The sequence below is a fragment of the Vigna umbellata genome, chromosome 9 (assembly GCF_029865625.1).
Source record: "Vigna umbellata cultivar VRB3 chromosome 9, Vumbellata_1.0, whole genome shotgun sequence".
Lineage (NCBI taxonomy): Eukaryota > Viridiplantae > Streptophyta > Magnoliopsida > Fabales > Fabaceae > Vigna > Vigna umbellata.
The window spans coordinates 24,388,515-24,408,144 of record NC_142173.1 but is presented as its reverse complement, the minus strand read 5'-3'; the positions used below and the strand labels follow the sequence as shown (position 1 = coordinate 24,408,144).

The 19,630-nt window shown below is 36.9% G+C and overlaps 1 protein-coding gene across 1 annotated transcript; it reads left to right on the top strand.

Moving 5' to 3' along the window:
* The first annotated feature begins 5,646 nt into the window (after nt 1–5,646).
* LOC148192997 (anthocyanidin 3-O-glucosyltransferase 5-like) lies at nt 5,647–7,747 on the top strand. The gene has a single exon (XM_088099740.1). The coding sequence runs from the start codon at nt 5,966–5,968 to the stop codon at nt 7,406–7,408; it is 1,443 nt and encodes a 480-aa protein (XP_087955866.1). The 5' UTR covers nt 5,647–5,965; the 3' UTR covers nt 7,409–7,747.
* The last annotated feature ends 11,883 nt before the right edge of the window (nt 7,748–19,630 follow it).

Below are 19,630 nucleotides of genomic sequence, written 5' to 3'. Positions count from 1 at the left end.
TGCCATTAAGCACAAATTTGCTTCTTCATCTCAATCGCTTGAGCTTGAAGAACTAGAAGCATTCTCTTCCCATGCTATGTAAGCTTTCTTCTTCTTTGGAAACTTTCTTTCTTTCTTTCTTCACTTTTCCTATTTTTAGGACAGTCAGTCTTCACATGACCTCTTTCTCCACATCCATAACATTTAATGTTTGATGGAGATCCTTGATTTTCTTTCCTTTCTCCACGGTATTTGTCTTTTCCCTTTGCTTTCATAAATTTAGCAAACTTCTTAATCATAAGACTCATGTTTTCCTCGTCGTCATCAGAATTATCGTTCTCAATTCTCCTAGAACTTTTTCCTTTTGAAATTTCAGACTTGAAGGCAAGCGTCTTTCTTTTGCCTTGATCCTCTTCTGCAGTTAATCTTCTCAGCTCAAGCTCATGCTCACGAAGCTTTCCAAAGAGAATCGTCGTTCACATCTGAGTGAGGTTTTGAGACTCCGAGATGGCAGTCACCTTTGGTTGCCAAGACCTGTCTAATGATTTCAATATTTTCACATTCAATTCATTAGTGTCAAAAGTCTTACCTAAACCTGTTAGGTTGTTCACAATGTGAGTGAAACGCTTCTGGACGTCAAAAATTGTTTCTCCAGGTTGCATTCTGAACATCTCATACTCCTGGATGAGTGTATTTTTCCTTGCACGTTTCACGTCGTTTGTACCCTCATGTGTGACTTTGAGGACCTCCCACATTTCATGTGCTGTCTTACACACTGAAATTCTATAAAATTCATCAAGTGCTACAACAGATGAAATAATATTACGAGCCTTAATATCAAATTGGGCTCTTCTATTTTCCTCAAGAGTCCAGTTAAAGTATGGTTTTTCTACTTCTACACCATCAACTGTTCTTCTAGGAATATAGGGACCATTTAGCACAGCTTCCCAAATGCCTCTGTCAATAGACCCCATAAAAATTTCCATTCTGACTTTCCAGAAGGCATAGTTATCACTAGTAAAAAGAGGTGCTCTGTTGATGGATGCACCCTCACCATATACTTGATTTTGATGACTGGCCATTTTCGCAAAAGTTTGAAAAAATATCAAAGCAAGCTCTGATACCAAATGTCGGAACAATCGGTACCGTTATAGAGTCGCGCAGCGGAATAAAATATTCGGAAAGCGTGTTACGGTCACAAATCAAGTTTTGATGGTCCGTTTTAGAAAAAAACAATTTTCTTAGAGAAAATTTATCAAACAGTTGATGTGCACAAAACAGAAAAGTGTATAGGTGATGGACGAATGCCCGAGGAGAGATCGAAGACGCGACGCGGACTCCTCGAAGCTTCCTCCAGAGAGATGAAGACGCAGCGGAATAGAGTAGAAGTTAGAGAGCGAAGGAAAAACTGAGGTTGAACATATGGAACCCTAGAATTTAGGATTTAATCTGTGGAAACCTGAGAGACTCGAATGAAACCCTAGAAGAGAGGGAAAACTCAAAATGAACCGATTAATCGGTTCAAAATCAAGATTGAACGGTGGAAAAGGTTTGGAACGGATCAAGAGTGATTTTAATCGGCTAAAATCAGAGAAAATGATGAAAGAAAAAGGAAAACCTAGGGGAGGCCATAGAACGAAGCACTGTTCCGTGGTAGAAGAAGACGCGAGAATGAAATGTGGCGATGATGTGTGCAAAAGAAAGGTTGACGCGTGGCTGTAGAGCGCGGAAGCCACTAGCATGAAACGGATTGGAACAATGGTAACGTGAGAGAGAAGCACCGTGAAAGTTGGGAAATGAAAGGGAGAGAGAGTGTGCTTGGAAGGTGGCTAGAGGGAGTCTTTGGACTCTCTAGCCTGACTTTCAAGAGAGAATAATTTCTAATTTCAGAAATACTAATTCTCATTAATCTCAAAAGTGCTAATACAAGAGAGGAGTTGGGTATTTATAGTAACCCATGCTCCTTAAGAGCTAAGCTAGGAAAAGTAAAAAATACAAAAGAAGGACTACGTCAAGGAGGATTCCATCAATAGGGAGTAAAAAAATTGACACACTGGATTTTTATCCTGGTTCGATTCAAAAGAATTTACGTCCAGTTGTTAATCACTATAAAAGGTGATTAACGATTTCACTAAAATCAGTTTCAACAAATTACAATAAAAGTGAATAAAAATAGAGAGATAAAACCTTCCTTCGACCAACAAACTGGAAGCAAGCAATCTACACTTTCCTTCGACTAACGAACCGGAACAGTGTAGAACAGTTCTTCCTTCAACCAACGAACTAGAAGAACAGTAGTGTTGCCAACTCGAAGAGAATAGCTCCGACCTTTGACCCACAAAGTGTGAGCTTCTCCTTTTCACGAGACTAGGCAGTGCAATGAACTAGGTTATGGAACTTCCTCAGATCACACTGTATTCTCAAAAGCTCAGAGTTGTTTTCTAAGAGTTTTGAAACTAACCTATATAGCCAACTGGTCTAAGTTCGTAGAGATGAATTATAACTGCCACAGATAATCGATTATTGTTAGTGATAATTGATTATTCGAGTCTGTTACAGGGTTTTTCAAAGAGTACTAATCGATTATCCTGAGGAATAATCGATTATTCCAGAGACTTTGGCAGTTCTCATCAAAACTAGTGATAATCGATTATTTAGAGTAATAATCGATTATTCCATAGCAACGAGGTTTTCCAGAAAGGCTTAGGATAATCGATTATAGCTTCTAATAATCGATTAAATGCGTAGCAGTTCTCGAAATATGAATTTTTCTAAGTATTACATGTTTAAGGCTTTTCCTAATACATTTATAATCTACAAAGTGCTTTTAAAACAACTATAATAATCTATCGTCTCTCAGCATCATCAAAATCATTTATCTTCAATTTTACTAATGCTCCTCATTGGTAACAAAAACTACTACGACATCCTACAAAATAGGACGACAACTTATAAAATATTATGACTTCATATACAATACCAAAGCATCATATAAAAATACTACGTCTTCCTATAAAATACCACCACAACATAAAATTCAAAATTATGTTGCATGTTCATGCAACATCTAAAAACCCAAAACCTTAAAAATCATTTATAATAATTTTTTAATACAAGGATAAACATAACTCAATAAAACACAAGCAACACAATGACATTTGACTAAAACAAACGACGCTCTACACATGATACATACCATCACCTTTACTACAACATAAACAAAACATTTATGCATTGACACATGATTACTCAAACATAGATAATGAAGTTTAGCTCCTCTTACCTCTAATCCAACAAAGTGTTATAAATCTTCTAAGCCCTCCTGACCGTTTGACTCCTGGGCTTCTCCCTAACAGAAAATAGTGCTTTCCTCTCACACCTCTCTCACAATTACAATAGGATTTTTTTTGTCTCTTTTTCATGATACCTAAGGTTTGTATTTTAACCTAATATAAATAGGAGGCATATTGGGTTTATTTTTCTGAACCTTTACAAAATCTCAATATTTTCATAATATATATTAAAATAAAATTATCTTTAAGTATTACATGTTTAAGGTTTTTCCTAATACATTTATAATCTACAAAGTGCTTTTAAAACAACTATAATAATTTATCGTCTTTCAGCATCATCAAAATCATTTATCTTCAATTTTACCAATGCTCCTCATTCGTAACAAAAACTACTACGACATCCTACAAAATAGGACGACAACTTATAAAATATTATGACTTCATATACAATACCAAAGCATCATATAAAAATACTACATCTTCCTATAAAATACCACCACAACATAAAATACAAAATTATGTCGCATGTTCATGCAACATCTAAAAACCCAAAACCTTAAAAATCATTCATAATAATCTTTTAATACAAGGATAAACATAACTCAATAAAACACAAGCAACACAATGACATTTGACTAAAACAAACGACGCTCTACACATGATACATACACTCACCTTTACTACACACACAAACAAAACATTTATGCATTGACACATAATTACTCAAACATAGATAATGAAGTTTAGCTCCTCTTATCTCTAATCCAACAAAGTGTTATAAATCTTCTAAGCCCTCCTGACCGTTTGACTCCTGAGCTTCTCCCTAACAGATTAAATAGTGCCTTCCTCTCACACCTCTCTCACAATTACAATAGGGTTTTTTTTTGTCTCTTTTTTATGATACCTAGGGTTTGTATTTTAACCTAATATAAATAGGAGGCATACTGGGTTTATTTTTTGAACCTTTACAAAAGCTCAATATTTTCATAATATATATTAAAATAAAACTATCTTTATTTTAATTGATTTTGATATGTCCCCAAATAGTATATTTTATTATTATTATTTAATAATATTTATTTATATCTAATAATATCTCGGGATATTTTTAAAATTTTTAAATATATCTAATATATAACAATATCCAAAAGTATCTTTTAAAATAAATATCCTTTAAATATAAATAAGAAACAATTTTATCTATTAATTAAAATAGTTAACCACATTTATATATATATGCTAATTATTAAAATTTCCAGAATCACACATTGAAATTTATTACCGGCAACTCCTAAATATACAATATTTTGAATGAAATTTAATGTCAATAGTTATATATATATATATATATATATATATATATATATATATATATATATATATATATATACCTTAGTGCAACTAATTCAATATTTAAATTTAACCTTTTATTTAATATTTTCATCTTTCAATTTTTAATTGTTTAGTAACTCAAAAGATAACCCAACTATTATGATAAACCAAAATCACAGTTTCGATGCCTTTACCCAAAAATTCACGTTAATTACAAAAATATTAAACTCTCACATGATGTAAAATAAACTAATCTTATTTAATACTGTTTTTCACAAACCTAAAACTAAGAAAACATATTTATAATGTTGGTTGTAAAAAAAAAACCAATAAATAAATAAATAAATATATATATATACATATATATATATATATATATATATATATATATATATATATATATATATATATATATATATATATATATATATATATATATATATATGCTGCAGTGGAGCCAGAATGGGCGATGCAGCTGCGATGTGTGTGGTGGTGGCCAAAGAGGAGAGGTGTGTGACAGCGACATCGACAGGGGTTTGATGAGGAAGAAGAAGAGTGGAAGATGGAAGGAGAGAGAAAAGCTGAGCGTGAAGATGCAAAGAAGGAGACGTTGACTCAGTATCAAAAAAAAATATGATGTGGTACACTACTGTTAGTCACATCAGTTGTTTTTAACTCTGTTAGTTTTAGAAGACCATAAATTAAGGTTTGCTTAAGGAGAAACATATTTAACCCTAAAATTAAAATGATTATAAAATAATGATTTTTTTATTTAAAAACAAAGATAATAAGATAAAAAAAATGTACATATCAACCATTTCTCAAAAATATAAGAAAAAGTTTTTTTAACAAGTTTTTTTTATAACTTTTTTACACCGTAGTGATACGAACCAATGAAATAGTAACGCATAATCTATTTATTGTAAAAAAATTATTAAAAAGAAAAATTGTTAACCTATCTTATTCCTAATATATAATACTCCCACTCGAATGACAATTACGTGGATCGTGGACGTTCTTCCAAGTCCAATTGTCCATATAACGTCATCCGCAGCCGACTCCACAAATCTCCTCCACACAACTTCAAAACTCCGTTTTCAATAATGTCGAAATTTATTGTTTTGAACTAAAGTCGAAAAGACGAAAAAACAAGATATATTGAATCAGCCCACCTATAATAGTTCACTGAGCTCTCCACCACGTCTCATATACCAAGTTTTCTAATGCATTCTCTAAATGATATCACCAAATTCACATAACTTTAACCCAGCAAATAACTTCTACTTCGCTTGCTTCATCATCTTCATATTGTAGTTTTTCGATTCAGTACACCTTAAACAGTTTCTTGTCGTAGCAGCTTCATGGAGACCCCAAAACTCACCCACGTGGTTCTCGTTTCAAGTCCAGGTCTGGGCCATCTCATCCCTGTCATTGAGCTTGCCAAGCGCTTTGTCCTTGTCCACAACTTCAAAGTCACAGTTATCGCCGTCACTTCCCAAACTTCACCAGCCGAAGCGCAGATCCTCAACTCACTCCTCACACCATCTCTCTGCCACCTCATTGATATTCCTTCACCAGACATCAATGCCCTCATTTCCCAAAACGATGCCGTGTTCACTCGCCTCTGCGTCGTGATGAGTGAAGCCAAACTCGCCATCCGGTCAATTCTTTCCGAAATTACCCCTCGCCCTTCCGCAGTCATCGTTGATGTTTTCAGCACCGAGACAATACCCATAGCAAGAGAACTCGATATTCTTGGCTACGTCTACTGTGCTTCACACGCTTGGATGCTCGCGTTGGTTCTCTATTCGCCGGTTCTGGATGAACTGGTAGAGGGACAATACGTGGACCAAACGGAACCGATCAAAATTCCGGGCTGCAAACCGGTTCGACCGGAGAACTTGGTCGACCCCATGCTGGACCGGAACGACAGACAGTATACAGAGTATCTGAAAATGGGAAAAGGGATCCTACAAAGCGACGGCGTTTTGGTGAACACGTGGGAGGACCTTCAACGTGAAGAGCTTGAAGCGCTGAGGGAGGGAGGTTCGTTAAGTGAAGCGCTAAATATGAAGATTCCCGTGTACGCTGTGGGACCTCTCGTGAGAGAGCCCGAGTTAGTAACCAATTCTTCAACTGAGTCGCTGGTGACGTGGCTCGACCAACAACCGACTCAGTCGGTGGTTTACGTGTCGTTTGGCAGCGGAGGAACGGTGTCTTCTGAGCAAATGAAGGAGCTGGCATGGGGATTGGAACTGAGTGAACAGAGATTTGTTTGGGTGGTGCGCTCGCCCATTGAAGGAGTTGCTGATGCGGCGTTTTTCACCACTGGGAGTAGCGGGATTGATGAGGTGGCGAAGCATTTGCCGGAAGGGTTTGTTTCGAGGACTCGAGAAGTGGGCCTGCTGGTTCCCGAGTGGGCCCAACAAGTGACTATACTAAGTCATCGTTCTATTGGAGGTTTTCTTTCACACTGTGGGTGGGGCTCCACCCTGGAAAGTCTAACAAACGGTGTTCCGTTGATCGCATGGCCGTTGTACGCCGAGCAAAAGATTAATGCGGCGCTGTTGGCGGAGGAGCTGGGCGTGGCGGTTGGGCCCAGGGTGTTGCCGACGAAGAAGGTGGTGCGTAGGGAGGAGATAGCAGAAATGGTGAGGGAGGTTATTGAGGGAGTGGAAAGTGTGAAGGGCAATCGCGTGAGAGAAAGAGTGAAAGAGATGCAGCAAAGTGCAATGAAGGCTTTGTCGAAGGGTGGGTCGTCCCTCGTTGCGCTGTCTCATCTCGCGAATATAATTTCAGGTTGAAGAGATGTTTATGGGGCCATTCTCTTAATGAAAGTAGTTGAAAATATGATAATTAATGGCTTCTGTTGACGAAGTCCTTTTTACTCCTTGTCTTGCTTAAATGTCTCGATTGGAATCTCATGCAAAGAACGTCAGAGATTGTTATAGTTGAAAGAAGTGATGTTTTGTGTGATTTCACTCTAGTCGAAGTATGATCGAAGGTTCCTGCAGCTTAAGGGTTATGGTTTATAGCCAATCTCAGTATATATTCTCTTCTTCTTTTTAACCTCATTACTATTATAAAAATAATTTTACTAGAGTGTGTTAATCATCAATTGAAATTTGCTATTTTTTTTATTATTTAATTAAATTTGAAAAATAAACTAGCTCACTTTTTTAGTTTTTGTTGTTGTTGTTTTCCTTTTCCATAATTATGGGCAAAAATATATTGCACTTTTTGTTATTTAGATAGTATGTAATTAAACTTATTTGTTACTGTGAATTTTCTCTTTTCGTAATTATATAATGCTTTATATTTTCTTGTTATACCAAATGATAATGTAATATATGCAGATAAAAAAACATATGACTTTTTTTTTTAAGAATATAGTTTATAAAATATATCTCTGTACAATGAATGCACAGGAATCTGAGTCGGGACAAAAACCATTAGGAAAAACAGAAAGAAAATCATCCACTTTTGGAAGTTCCTTTGAATTTTACTCCTCAGCTCTTAAAATAATATCTTTCATGCTTATGCAGCCAAAGCCTCTCTAACTGTTTTTCAGTACATGATATTGTTCACGTGTGTGTATACACTAAATAGTTGCAACCTATGAGCTCTTATAGTAGGATATCGTCATTGACAATTTAGTATTGTATGTGTAGGTTTATGTACAATGTAATGTAATTTTACGATCTTTTAGATAATATTTGTAATGTATATGTGCAATTAATGTTTTAAATATTATTGAAAAATTTAATGTATGAAATGGTTTTTACAGATTATTTATTCGGCTGAATTTGTTGATTTGCTAATAAATTGAATAAATAGATGGTAAAATAGGGAAAACCTTTAAAAAAACATTCTATGACGTACATGACATTGTAGGTTAATTATAAACAACATTATTATGACAACTGAACTAATATATGTCATAGAATCCTAGATATGTTATGACAGGTAAAAGAAATACGTCATAGAATTGATGATCATATGACAAAGAAACAAAAATACGTCATAGTAATTTGAATATATTATGACAGTTAATTAAAAATATGTCACAATAGGTTGGACCTTCAATGATAGGTAACGTAATATGTCAGATTTTCCCATTACATTACAGAAAGCGTGAATTTTCTATGACTGCCACAACTATAACGCCAGAACACTCATAGAAGGTCTATTTTACCTATTATAAAATGTCATTTTTGCACTAATGTTTTTGTGTAGAGTGTGACACTAGTGCAAAACGGGCTATAGACGTCCGTTCTGTGGGCCTTTTGACGTCTGACCTCCAACGGACGTCTATGTAGACGTCCGTTGTGCCAGGCCGGACATTTATACAAACGTCCGTTGTGTCAGGCCGGACGTTTATATAGACGTCCGCTATGTCAGGCCGGACGTTTATATAGACGTCCGTTGTGTCAGGCCGGACGTCTACATAGACGTCCATATAGACGTCCGACACCTCGACCCTTGACGTCTACTTGGCTGTATTGTTAGTGGTAGGGGCTGGGGGGTTGGACGTCCGTTTGTGCACTGCCGGAACGGCCTAAGAAAGTAGCCCAGAAACAGTCAAAGGGAGGGAAATCGAGGAGGGAACGGCATAAAACGTAGCCCAAAAACAGTCAAAGAATCCGCCCAAGAACACGCAAGAGACTGCAAAAAAGTACCGAAAACGATTTTTAATCGATTCAAATCAAAGGTATTTCATCACAGAGCAATGTAATCGGATTGAAAATTAATTTAAACGATCCAAAAAAGAGAAAACGCACCTGGAAAATCAATGGAGCAGACAGCGTTCGCGGGGAGAAGACGAGCGTAACTGCTCGCGGGTTCGCGTTTACAATATTAATACTGTTATAGACGTCCGCCCCCTCCCAGGACGGACGTCTATAATCTTATAAACGTCCGCGCCCTCCCAGGACGGACGTCTATAATATTATAAACGTCCGCGCCCTCCCAAGACGGACGTTCAAGTGGCTGACACATGGGGAGTTGAAACGTTCAGTGTTCAACCTTGTGAAAGTCTGCGCCCTCCCATGACGGACGTCTATAATATTATAAACGTCCGCGCCCTCCCAGGACGGACGTTCAAGTGGCTGACACATGGGGAGTTGAAACGTTCAGTGTTCAGCCTAGTGAACGTCCGCACCCTCCCAGGACGGACGTCTATAATATTATAAACGTTCGCGCCCTCCCAGGACGGACGTTCAAGTGGCTGACACATTGGCAGTTGAAACGTTCAGTGTTCAGCCTAGTGAACGTCCGCGCCCTCCCAGGACGGACGTTTATAATATTATAAACGTCCGCGCCCTCCCAAGACAGACGTTCAAGTGGCTGACACATGGGGAGTTGAAACGTTCAGTGTGCAGCCTAGTGAACGTCTGCGCCCTCCCAAGACAAACGTCTATAATATTATAAACGTCCGCGCCCTCCCAGGATGAACGTTCAAGTGGCTGACACATGGGGAGTTGAAACATTCAGTGTTCAGCCTAGTGAACGTCCGCGCCCTCCCAGGACGGACGTCTATAATATTATAAATGTCCGCGCCCTCCCAGGATGGACGTTCAAGTGGCTGACACATGGGGAGTTGAAATGTTCAGTGTTCAGCCTAGTGAACGTCTGCACCCTCCCAGGACGGACGTCTATAATATTATAAACGTCCGCGCCCTCCCAGGACGGACGTCTATAATATTATAAACGTCCGTCTCGCCCCAGGACGGACGTTCTAACGTTTGACCATGGGGACTGAAACGTTCACTTGTTCAGCCTACTAGACGACCGTTACCCCCAGACGGACGTTCATAATATTATAAACGTCCTTCTTGCCTTAGGACGGACGTTCTAACGGCTGACCATGGGGACTGAAACGTTCACTTGTTTAGCCTACTAGACGTCCGTCCCCCCAAGACGGACGTTAATAATATTATAAACGTCCGTCTTGCCTCAGGACGGACGTTCTAAGGGCTGACCAGGGGGACTGAAACGTTCACTTGTTCAGCCTACTAGACGTCTGTCCCCCTCCCACGGACGTCTATAATATTATAAACGTCCGGCTCGACCAAGGACGGACGTCTCGAGTTTTTCTTATTTACGAATATGCCACCGGTCAATTATATACGTTGGGGCTTTTGTGGACGGACGTCTATGGGGGGACGTTAAAAGCCAATTCTGCACTAGTGTGAAGAGTTTTTCTGTAGAGTGTGGAGAAGGTTGTACAATATTCAGGAATTCAGGTATACATACATATACATACATACATACATACACACACATATATATATATATATATATATATATATATATATATATATATATATATATACACACACACACACACATATATATATATACACATATATATATATACATATACACACACATATATATATATATATACACACATATATATATATACACACACATATATATATATATACACACATATATATATACACACATATATATATATATACACACACACACACAAATATATATATATATATACACACACACACACACACACACACACACACACATATATATATATATATATATAGGTTTAATGTTTCAGTAGGTCCCTATTTTTGTCCGGAATCTCAAATAGGTTCCTTTCTTTTTTGGCGTCTCAATTGGGTTCTTATTTTTGTAAAATTTAATCAAATAGGGGCTTTCCGTCAAATTGAGAAGACGCCGTTAAGAAGGGTGTTACGTGGCATGCTGACAGTGTCTTTTTAAATGATGCGACATTAAAAACGTGTCTCAATTATATTTATTTTATTTTTGAATTAAAAAATGAAGTTTACAGAGTGGAAACATAATATAAGTAAGGGCAAAGTTGGGAAATCAAATTAAATTAAGTATCCAATGGGGGCTTGCCACGTGGAACCCCCTTTCTCACCCAAATTAGGGTTTAGAATTGGGATTTGGAAGGCTTGCTTCTGCCTCCTCTGCCTGCGTCGCGAAGTGTGATGCTGCCAATTGCCATGGAGATCTCTCTACACGAGAGAAAAATTTCTCTTGTGGTTGCATTTTGATTTTTGTAGGTGCTTCACAATTCTAATTATCTATCGCGATGATGGTGGAAAACGAAGGGAATCACGCTCTTGAGTTTCGCCTCCTGAGTCTCGATCGTGCTTGCGCGACTAGGGTTCGCTAATTTGGGGATTTTTTTTCTGTGTTTTAGGGTTCCTCTGCCGTTTCTGGTTTTTCTGCGTTTTAGGTTGCGAAGATAATGGAGATCGAATCACGATTGGTGGCGGCCTAGTGAGTAACTCGCGAAGAGGCGCTGGTGTGTTTGGGTGGTCTCTACGACGACATTGACGAGGTGGTCAGGTGAAGATGCTTCACAGTGGCTGTTGATTTGGGAATTTTCGCATATTCAACTTTTTTTTGTCAATTTTGCATCAGTTCACATACATCAATTTCGCAGGTTCTGATTTTCTCTCGCAGTGGTGAAAATGTTGGACAAACTCGCAATTGCGTTCCTGCAATTTGTAGTTCTGTCTACGGTGGCTGCCATGGAAGCGTGATTTGGTTACTAGAGAAGATGAATGAAGGAATTTCAGGAGCAATGTTTGGTTCTAGCAGTGTTTTTGGACCTAAGATGACCACTTTGCCCATATTTAAATTTTATTTTCCCTCTTTGCACTCCATTTTTTAATTCAACAATTAAAAAATACACTTCACACACATTTAAAAAGACACTGTCAACATGCAACACAACACTCTCTTTAACGACGTCTTCTCAATTTGACGGAAAGCCCCTATTTGATTCAATTTTACAAAAATAAGGAGCTAATTGAGACGTCGAAAAAGAAAGGGACCTATTTGAGATTCAGGACAAAAATAGGGACCTACCGAGACATTAAACCTATATATATATATATATGTATACATACATATATATATATATATATATATATATATATATATATGTATGTATGTATGTATATATATGTATGTATATATATATATATATATATATGTATGTATGTATGTATATATATGTATGTATATATATATATATATATATAATATTGTTATGTGATTGATTCAATTGGTTTCGAATCTAATGTTTGTACTTTGGCATGTGGCCTTATGATTGATGGTGTACTTGTCTCTAGTAAAAAAATAGTTTTTCAACGCGCTTAATACGCTTCGGTTTTCCAAAACCGAAGCATATTTAAACGCGGTGACAATTTTGTAATTAAGGCGAACTTATACATCTCGGTTCAGTGGGAACCGAAGTCTATGCACTCTACTGCCTCGGTTATTTTACGAATCGATGTCATTGGGCATTTATGTTTTGGGTCTGCCTTCTAACCGAGGCATATAGGTTAATTTGAATTTTTTTATCACTTCAGGCATCGGTTAGTAGATGAACCGAGTTAGTAGCTCTTTCACTGGTTCAAATTACTAAAACCTGAGAAAAAGTTTACACATTTTTTTTCTTCTCCTAGCGCGATCTTCTTCTTCCCCTACAACCTCCACCATCACTAGGCGAAACCCTAGCCACCTTGCCGTCAGCCACCTAGCGTTGCCGCTATCCTCCATCAACACGCCACCAGAATCGCGTCCTCACCATCTTCATCACGACAGAGAATCTTCCATGGTCGTCTTAACGAAGCTCCGCCATCAGCCTTACAACCTCCATCTACATCGCAACTCGATCAAAGAAATCTGCACAGCGACGTAAGCAGACCGTGCCACCATTCATCTTCATCACCTACAAACCCAGAAATCAGAAAATCCCAAATTCCATGGAACCCTAAATTGAGTCGTTGTTCAACCTCGTGAGTTCGTCTCCTTGCAATGGTACCTACAACAAAACTTAGAAATCGCGAACTCTTCTCGAATTAGATGCATGAGCCTCGGGCCGCTATGAACCCTATATTGCATCAGTTGAAATAGATCTTGGTCGGTTGTGACAACGTCCTCTGCTTTTCACTATGACCAAAGCCACAAAGTAATCTCTTTCAGAAGTGGAGATGAGCCACGAGTTGAAGGAGACGTACGCGTGTATGCCCACGACAGAGCGCGACCGTAGGATTCTGATCTTTGGCGACGCCAAGTCCAACTCCATCGTCTACACCAACGCCAGATCGGTGGTCATCGTGAGCCTCGAGAATCCCCTTCACGTCTCTGTCTACAGGGAACATGCCTATCTGGCCACCGTCGTACGTTTCTCCTCCAACGGCGAGTGGGTCGCCTCCGCCAACACCTCTGATACCGAGTTAAAGAGTTAATAAAAGGTTGTTATGATTCAATCGAGTTGCCGCAAGTTCTTGTGGCACAGTCAGACACTGCTGCTATATTTTACTCTTCGGGGACCATGGGAATAAGCAAAGGTGTGGTTTTAACTCATGCAAATCTCATTTCCATAATGAGATTGATTTTCTGGTCTGCTGATGTTAGTGGATCCCAAGATGATATTTTCTTGGCCTTTATTCCAATGTTTCACATCTATGGATTTGCATTCTTTGAATTAGGATTGTTGTGTGCTAGTATAACAACAGTTTTGATGTAGAAGTTTGACTTCCAAGATATGCTTGATGCAATCCAGAAGCACAAGGTTAACAACGTGCCAGCAGTGCCACCATGTGATCCTTGCGCTAGTGAAGTATTCAAGGAAAGCTAGGTGTGACTTGTCCAGCGTAAGAAGAATGGGGACAAGTGTTGCACCTTTGAGCAAGGAAGTGGCACTGGAGTTCAGGAAAATGTTTCCATGGGTTGAACTAAGGCAAGGTTATGGACTAACAGAAAGTAGTGGTGGAGCAACATTTTTTGTCTCAGATAAAGATGCTAAAGCTCATCCAGATTCATGTGGGAAGCTGATTCTAACGTTTTCTGCAAAAGTTATAGACACTGAAACGGGGAAGCCTTTGCCCCCTAACAAAGAAGGAGAGTTGTAGTTAAAAAGTCCTGTTATTAGGCTTTAAGTCATTGTTATTAGGTTTTGAGTCATTTAGTTGGCTTAATTCTTGATTGTTGGAAGATCAACAAGCAAAAATTGTTCTTAATTTGTATTGGGAGATATTGCCTAGGTTCAATAGGAACCGAGGCGAAAAGTTCTTCGAAAAAAATAATATAAAAAAAATTGTACTACTTTGGTTACCGGTGAACCGAGGCAAAATCATACCTCTTTTTGTCTCGATTCACAACCGAGGAAAAAAGTCTACCCCTTTTTGCCTCGTCTGTATATGCCTCGGTTGCGGAACCGTTGCCTATAGGCAAAAATAACCGCTGTCGTTTCCCTCGACTGCACTAGTGTGTTCAGATCCACCGTTGTACTACTAAGCTTTGTTTTCCCATTAAAGCTACTCATTATGAAGGTATCACTAGTAAATAAATAGCTTTTTAACTCGCACATTATGCTTCGGTTTCAAAAAAATCGAAGCATATAAAAATGCGGTGACAATTTTATAATTCTGGTGATAGTATATGCCTCGGTTAAGTGCGAACGATGCCTAAAGGGATATATTGCCTCGGTTCTCTGACCAACTGAGGCAAAAAACCCTACTAAATTAGACTTTTCACTTGATAGTTTTTTCAAAATAGGTCTATTGCCTCGGTTCTCTAATCAACTGAGAAAAAAAACCCTGACAGCTTTTTTGAAATAGGCCTACTACCTCAGTTCTCTGATCAACTGAGGAAAAAAACCCTGATAGCTTTTTCGAAATAGGCCTACTACCTCGATTCTCTAACCAACCGAGGTAGTATGTCTTGCCAGAGAATGATTCTGAATGTTTCAAATCCATTTTGTCAACATCTATTGCCTCGCTTTTATATACTTCGATTCATGAACCGTTATGTATAAACGAAAATAACCGATATAGTTTCTCTTTAGTGCACTAGTGTATCCCTTTGCCCTCTCCTATTTCCACATCTTGGTTCCAGACAATGTGAGTATCAGTTTGGGGTAGTTGGGCATAATTTCATAGTTGTGTCAACCTTTAATCCATGCTTTTGTTTATCCTTGGTCTTCAGACAGTGAGTATAATTGGTTTTGTACCTCAAGATGTACGACTTGTATTTGTTGATAAGTATTATGTTCTTGCTGGATTGAGGAATTGAATGCTCCTCCGCTTTCAGTGGCCGGTGGAACCATGTCCATCATCACCAATAAATACGGTGGATACTGCTTTATCTTCTATAAATTTGGTAAATTGTGCAAGTAATGTTTTAGGCAAGAGAAAAACACTTCAATTGATTGCGATTCATCACATTAAGCTATTCCTCCAAATTATTATAAGAGTACATACTGTTCCAATAGAAGGTTTTCCTTGGTTGCTTCAGTAAGTAATAAACCACCAGCAGTTTTTTTCTTCAGCTTCAGCAACCTGCATTCCATATTTAATCAATCAGAGGCTTTCTTAAATCATTTTCAAGGTATGTAACAATTTAAACAATACTATTTACACCGAACATCTTTTAACAAGAAATTATATTTGAGAGAAATGGAAAATTATCAATAGCAGAGAGGAAACAACAGAAGACGACATAATGTTGACTGTATGAAGACTTTGCTGGAATCTATATAAGTACTTACACTCATAAAAAAAAATCTATATAATATATAAAATATAAAGGCTTAAATAACTTGATTTTTTTTCACACAATAATTTTTTTAAATAAAATTTCCACGAACGAATTGATAATAATAATAATAATAAATTTTTTTTGTATATTTTTATATTTTGTTGTTGAAGATTTTGCAAGAGTGAACAGGTTGTCAAGTCATTGAATCAGACAATGTTCTTTTTGAAGGATTTGACAGGTCTTCCTTCTGAACCTATTTAGGGCATAGGTGGTTAAACCCTATTTTAACCATTACCAACCCTCTAATGGCTATATAGGTCTTCATTCTTCATCAACATTATCTAATCTACCTGATATTTCAAAACACTGCAGTACCAACTTTGTTAGATGTGTAGCAATTTTTTTTGGTTCTCTTTATTTGGTGCGTTAGTCCTTACAGAAATGGCATCATTTAGATAGATAATCACTTTCTTTTTAATAAATATCTTAAACTCTAACATTAAAACAATTATCCCTTTTAGATAAGGTGAAAAAGAAAATTTATAATTAGAAATTACTTATAAACCTAAACAAAATTTACAAATTTTGTAAAGGTGCTATTGTGGAATTGAACTTGAATCGAAGCCCATGCAACAGAGATGCATGAGAGAAAGAATGGAGTTGTGGAGAGACATGAAGCTGTGTGAAAGAAATGCAGAAAAAGGAGATGGGTCACTGTGTATGAGGGGAACATCATGGAATGGTCTTGAAATTTTGTTAACGTGAGCAAAAATGTGCATGTATAAGAGGGATAGACTATGTTGCCTTCATATATTAGAATAATTAAGAGTTTGACGGCAATGTATTACATTTTATAAATCAAACAACATTAGAGAAAAAGGAAGAAGAAAAGGAAAACCAACACAATGCTGGCTCCCATCATGTTGAATCTGTGAGGCTTTAAATAGCCTTAAACAACCCCATGGAGCACAGAGACTTTTCTCACAATTTGATATTCTGGATTCTCTATACCCTAAATTATATACTGTTGCTCCAAGGTCCAACATCTAAACCAACACTACAAAAATAATATAATTTAGGAAAAGTTTATTTCCGACTGTTTTTGAAACCTCCATAAAATTTTTGGCATTTTTATTAAATCTCTGCAACTAAGTTATGAATTTTTATTTTTTTTAATACATTTTCCCATGGTTTCTCAAATAAACAGCCGGGAAGTATTCTAAAATTCTTTTAATTCCCGCAATTTCTAATTTGGTTAGACTACATTTTCCTCATTTTTATTTTTTGAAATACATTTTATGTGGTTTCTCAAATAAACAGCTAGGAAGTATTTTAAAATTCTTTTAATTCTCGCAATTTCGAATTCGGTTAGATCGCATTTTCCTTCTTCTTTGCTTCCAACCATTTCATATACATTAATATACAAGACCAGCCTAAGAAGAACCACTAAATAACACAAAATTCCTTTAACTCAGACTTAGGTAAAAAAAATAGCTTTGAAACTCTCACTAACAATCCCAGGAGGATCCAAAACCCCCAAAATGACATTAAGAATGTCAAAAAATTATATCTAGAACCCTGAAAACTCTTCAAAACTATTGCAGTGCAGTCTAGTGGTGCCCGAACGCCCAAGAACTAGTGCTCAGCGCTGGCGCCACTAGAAACGGGCGTTCAACGCCCAATCTGGGTGCTCAGGCGCTAGTAGATACCAAACTTAATTTTCTCACTTTAAACACTTTATCCCCAACTTCTAAAGGCCTCTAGGAGGACCATCCAGACCCTAAGAAAACTCTGAAAACACTACTGTAACTTAAAATGACCCATTGAAACCCAATTTCACTTCTATAAGCTACCCAAACTCCATTCTACACTTTCTAACCTCCATACTAGTTTACATCGTGCATAAACAAGTATAAATACACATACTAGCACACTCAACTACCTTAGTTTCATCCCAACTCTCCCACCTTCCATTTACAACCCTTAAAACCTCTAAAATGGACTAAAAACTCAACTTATGAAACCATAAACACTTTCATAACAAATTTTACTGGTTTTAGCTCCTAAACAAGTCCTAATAGGTATAGTAATAGACATCTAACCTTCCGAAACAGTTTATACTCATTACTCAAAAATATCACTACTTAAAACCCCCTTTTTACACCAAAAACACTTGATAACTTCAACTTAAAACCCTCCCTCAACTACATAACAATTTTCAACCATCTAGCCCTCCAAACAAGTCTCAATTTACCTCATGACTGTATCAAATCAGTTACCATAACACTTTCATACCTATTTCTTAATTTCACTAACCAAAATTCCCTCTTTTTAAGCTTGAAACCTAAGTGACTTAACCAATACTTTCAACAACCATTTGAATTCAATTTTAAACAATGAAACATCATTATCATACACAATTATAACAATATCCAACATCACCATTTCATCACACCAATAGTACATAGCACCATAGTATCAAAACATCAATTTAACATACATAACATTTACCCAATTTCACTAAAACGTCTATAAATCATAGAAATATCAAATTTATACTACAAACACAACTAAGACAAGGTCTAGCTTCCCTTACCTCACAAGAAATAGCCCAAACTCAAAGAACACTTCGTCGATTACTTATATCGCAAGGAATGCCTAGACGAACCTACAAAACACCAAATTGAAAATATACAAAGTCATTAGAACTCTAGTTGAACCAAGAACGAGTAGGAGAGACATGATTACACATGCAATACTACCAGATTCTTCTAAACTGATTTGGAATGGAAGGGAAAAAGGAGCCGAAACTTACTTGCTCTATGACAGACATTGATTGGAAAGAAAAGTAGACCTCGTCGCCGTGATCGATTAGACACATCTTGATCGTCAAAGAGATAAGTGTCACAACTCTTAGAGGGAAGATAGAGAACTCTAAAAAGCTGGTTTCTAGAGAGATGACACGTCTTAAAATAGTAAAACTCGTTTATAACAAAATTATTTATAATTAAATCATTTATATTAGAATAACCAAGTCTCACTATTTTTAAACTATCATCACTTCTAAAATATCATTTTGACGGGTTTTAGCGTGTCGATCCTTATATCATAATAAAAATACAATTTCGTTTAAAACATCGGAAATGAGAACGCAAGTGAAGAGTGTTCTTTCAATTCAGCAACGGATAAATAAAAAATTGCAGAAGTTGAAGATATCTAGAAAGGAGCAGTTTCAAGATGCAAAACCCAGGATAAATAATAGTTAATATTCTTATCATATTAAAAATATTTTTTATATTAATCATTTTGTAACAAATTTTAATAGTTAAATACATGAATGATGACAAAATATATTCAAATAATTTATTTTGGTTTCTGTTATTTTTAATTTTTAAAAAAGTACGTCTACACATCAACATTAAGATTTTTGTAATTGAAACCTTGGTCTTAAAAACAGAATCATGATATACAGTGGA